Source organism: Notothenia coriiceps, unplaced genomic scaffold (assembly GCF_000735185.1).
Source record: "Notothenia coriiceps isolate Sejong01 unplaced genomic scaffold, NC01 NC01_scaffold00006302, whole genome shotgun sequence".
NCBI lineage: Eukaryota > Metazoa > Chordata > Actinopteri > Perciformes > Nototheniidae > Notothenia > Notothenia coriiceps.
This window is the reverse complement of record NW_011339003.1, coordinates 1-4,594: the sequence shown is the minus strand read 5'-3', so window position 1 is coordinate 4,594 and position 4,594 is coordinate 1. Positions and strand designations below refer to the sequence as shown.

At 37.6% G+C, this 4,594-nt stretch overlaps 1 protein-coding gene across 1 annotated transcript in view; it reads left to right on the top strand.

Moving 5' to 3' along the window:
• Positions 1-4,531, top strand: part of LOC104943589 (multiple C2 and transmembrane domain-containing protein 1-like) — a gene marked incomplete at its 3' end in the record, with an annotated part of 10,504 nt that extends 5,973 nt beyond the window's left edge. The window contains exons 3-9 of the mRNA XM_010769038.1: positions 252-345; positions 1,904-2,006; positions 2,841-2,943; positions 3,030-3,131; positions 3,637-3,711; positions 3,810-3,929; positions 4,396-4,531. Coding sequence (XP_010767340.1) covers positions 252-345; positions 1,904-2,006; positions 2,841-2,943; positions 3,030-3,131; positions 3,637-3,711; positions 3,810-3,929; positions 4,396-4,531 — 733 coding nt within the window. The remainder of the gene's footprint in view (positions 1-251; positions 346-1,903; positions 2,007-2,840; positions 2,944-3,029; positions 3,132-3,636; positions 3,712-3,809; positions 3,930-4,395) is intronic.
• Positions 4,532-4,594: the final 63 nt, after the last annotated feature.

The following is a 4,594-nucleotide window of genomic DNA, read 5'->3' as shown; positions in this document are numbered from 1 at the left end:
AGTAGAGACACTACATACTGATATACACCTGAACATCAGCAGGAGAGGACTCTTTAAAGTAGAGACACTACATACTGATATACACCTGAACATCAGCAGGAGAGGACTCTTTAAAGTAGAGACACTACGTGCGTGAGCCGGCCGGTGGCTGCGCACATGCTCAGTTGAGATGATTTTGAGACCCGGAGATTATGTGATATGGGTTTTAATAAGAAAATAAACTCTGATTCACTTCCTGTGTGTGTCTCTAGGGGGCGCTGAAGTCCTTCTCTAACTTCAGAGACGTGGGCATCGTTCAGGTGAAGGTGATGAGAGCCGAGGGACTCATGGCTGCAGACGTCACCGGTAATAACATATATATATTTCTCATTACACGTGTCGTGGCTTCCTTCCTTGTTTTTCTATCAAGCCACTAGACGCCTTAAACAGACCTTATTTAACTCGTTCTCTTTCCTTTATCTTTGTGTTTTACTCACAGTTTGAAGAGTTGCTTGGCCTGCGATGGTTTGGACGATATTATGTGATTGGTTTCCTCAAATTAAAATAACAAACCTTTACACATGCAACAAAGAAAATATGCCTTTACAATATTCAAAACAAAGAGGCAAATCTCAAATAAAATAACAAACAACTGTATTCTGTCTTTCTTTATAACTTGATAAATTAAAGGTTACCTATTATGCAAAATCCCCTCTTCTCCATGTCTCTTCTACATCAACATGTGTCCCCTCTTCTCCATGTCTCTTCTACATCAACATGTGTCCCCTCTTCTTCATGTCTCCTCTACATCAACATGTGTCACCTCTTCTCCATTTCTCTTCTACATCAACATGTGTCCCCTCTTCTTCTTGTCTCTTCTACATCAACATGTGTCCCCTCTTCTTCATGTCTCTTCTACATCAACATGTGTCCCCTCTTCTCATGTCTCTTCTACTTCAACATGTGTCCCCTCTTCTTCATGTCTCTTCTACATCAACATGTGTCCTGAATCTCCTCCTAGAGCACCAATAGGCGCTTTAGTACTTTGCCGTACTTAGTTCCTGAGAACTCGTTAGTTCTCATGAACTAAGTACAGATCGCGTTCACACCGGAATAAGTCCCTGAGGGAGGATTAGTAAAATGAAGCCGCTGGCGTCACTTCTTCTTCTTCTGCTTTGGGTTTACTGGCAGGCCGTAAACAACTTCACGGCGTATACTGCCACCCGAAGTCCCCGGCCGGAAGTCCCGGAGTTGGGGACTAATTTACTTTCCGAGCAAATCGCCAAAACGCCGACACCTCCTCATCTCCACCACTCCCATGTTTTCTTTTGTGTTGCCATAAGTTAGTCTCTCTGCGTTGGTGCGCGGGGCTAATGCTAATAATGCTAATGCCAGCAAATATACAACAGAAATATATATATGTTATTACCGGTGACGTCGGCAGCCATGAGTCCCTCTTCACAAAACATTTTGGCAATCCGCCCAGCCAATCAGACATGGGAACCTTTTTCTCCTACCTGCTCTCTAGCAGGGACTGAAAAGGGGGTGAAAAGGTTAACTAACTCATTAACTAAGTTCTAGTTCCGGATTTCTTTTTTTTCAGAACTATACTGGGAAAAGTACTCTGGTGTGAAAGTGCCTAATGTGTTCTTTGTAACCTAATCTCTCTCAGAGGGGCGTGGGGAGGGGCTCCTTATTTTCATCTAAAGTAACAGAGAATCAGCACTTTGGTTCCAAAAAATGAGGAAAATAATCAGTATTTTTTCAAAACAATTACAAAACATTCTGTATTTTTTAAATATAATGAAAACCAACTCGTTTTTTTCTGAAAATATTGACAAAGAAATCTGTATTTTTCTAAAGAAATTACAAATAAAATGACAAAAATATACAAAAAAGTGACCAAAAAATGTGTATTTTTCAGGTAAGAGCGACCCGTTCTGTGTGCTGGAGCTGAACAACGACCGGCTGCAGACTCACACCGTCTACAAGAACCTGAACCCAGAGTGGAACAAAGTCTTCACCTTGTGAGTGACCTTTCACATTTCCCCCAATATAAATCCCCCTTCTCCTGTTGGAGTTGGAGAGTCAAAGTTATTCTTTCACACGCGGTCATAATCCTCTTCTAAAGATATGTAATGCTTTAAGTGAAACCTTAATGGATATTCCCAAGGTGTAACAAAGTAAAGTACAAGTCAGAATTCAGGTGGAACAGGTTCATTACATGCTGCTCCACTTATAATATGTTAGGGACACAACGCCTTAAATAATAAATGGATTTACAAAATTCAACATTGAATTTTTACAGGATGAATTTAAAAAGAAACTAAATCAGTTTGTTAGGCAGAGTAGAAAATATCTGTCTGTATTTTATTACATTTCCAAAATCCCTACATACAGTGTACAGACATTACATCATTTATATCGTGTAAATACATCTCTATAAATATGAATATACATGTTATATATTGAAGTACAGTGTTTACTCCTTTGTTTGAACAAATATTTTGTATTTGTAGTTTTTTATTGGACATTTTACTTCTTATGTTTGTATAAAATGATATTATTATTTATTGGAGATATTTAAATGTGCCGTATTATTAATATAATAAAACCTTTTTTATCATATTTTGTTTTGTTTTTTATAGAAGAGACATTTTACTTTAACTTCTTTTGTTGTGAAAAATGTGTTATTGTTTTTATTTTATGTCTTTTTGGACATTTTTATTACATTTTTTAAGTTTATAAAAATATTTTTGGGACATTTTAATTCAACATTTTGTGTTTTTATAAATACTCAGTTATTTTTTATTATTATTATTGTTTTTATTCTGATGTTTGTTTGTTTCTCTTTCCCTCAGTAACGTTAAAGACATCCACTCGGTGATGGAGGTGACAGTGTTCGATGAAGACCGAGACCGGAGCGCCGACTTCCTGGGAAAGATCTCCATCCCTTTATTATATGTGAGTGAATACAATAATAATACAAAACTAAAATGTTCTCAAAAGTGAAAAAGTGAATCTGTAAATCTGTTTTTTCTTCCTTTCAGATCCGCAACGGTGAGCAGAAGAGCTACGTGTTAAAAAACAAAGAGTTAACGGCTCCGACTAAAGGAGTCATTCACCTGGAGATAGACGTCATCTACAACACCGTGAGTTTCCCTTATTCCTTTCCTCTGAATGAAGTCTGCTAAAATACCCCAAAAAATGACTTCAAAAATATCTGAAAGAAATCAGAAAAGTATGTGAGTAGAAAATGTCTGAAAACGTTCCAAAAATATTTTTTAAAATGTAAGAAAATCATCCCAAAAATATCTAAATGTAAGTGAAGAAATGTGGAAGAAACATGGGAACGAAGGCCGAGATATTTCTGAAATAATATATTAAAAAATGTACGGAAAATAACGTCTGATGATCTTATAGAATATGATGTGTTGCAGCAGATGAAACCGGTCACCAGTATAAAACGTAGGTGAAATGAGCCTGAAAATATGTGACATAACCTAAAAAATACCAGAAAAATGCTTGAAAAAGTCTGAAGAAATGTCCCAAAAATATGCAAACTAAATAATTAGGAAAATGTCTCAAAACGTTCTGGTAAAATAGATTAGAAAAAATAGAATAAAAAGTGAAAAACGTCCTTTTTTCTGTCTTCAGGTGAAAGCAGCGATGAAGACGATGGTCCCTGCAGAGCAGAAATACATCGAGGAAGAGCCAAAAGTCTCCAAACAGGTCGGTTCATGTGTATTTATATTTACTGTGATGGTAAACAGCTACTTAAGTGCACACACACCTTATGGTAAACATATTTGAATGTGTGTGTGTTTCAGTTGCTGCAGCAGAACTTCAACCGGGTGAAGAGGTGCATCATGGTCCTCATCAGCTACGGCACGTACATCAACAGCTGCTTCGAGTGGGAGTCTGCACAGAGGAGCATCATCTCCTTCGTGGTAACACACTCACACACACACACTCACACACACACACACACACACACACACACACACACACACACACACACACACACACACACACACACACACACACACACACACACACCAAACTAATTACATTTTGCACAAAAAAATCAGTATTTCTCAAAACAATTACAAGAAAAATCTGTGTTTTTAAGAAATAATGACAACAAAAATTCGGTATTTTTCCAAATAAAAAAAATTCTTACATTTTCAAAAGAAAATGACGTTTGCAAATGATCAATAATAATTTCTTACATTTTCAAAAAGATCTGTATTTTCAACATTTCCCCAATTTCTTTTTAGCATTCCTCAAATTTCTCCCAAATAATTTCTGTCATTTTAACATTTTCAGAAATCATTTTGATATTTTCCTGATTTAAAAAAACAATTGCCCAAACACACTTGCGTACATGTACTGTGTTCCCTCCCTGTGCTTCAGGTGTTTGTGCTGGTGGTGTGGAACTTCGAGCTCTACATGCTGCCGCTCGCTCTGCTGCTGCTGCTCGTCTGGAACTATCTGTTCAGCCGAGACACGACCGACACGGTGAGGAAACTGTATGTGCTCAGCAGCTACAGTACAGTGTAGATATGCAGTGTCGATTCTAGAGTCTGTGGGGGCCCAGGCAAACATTCACTCG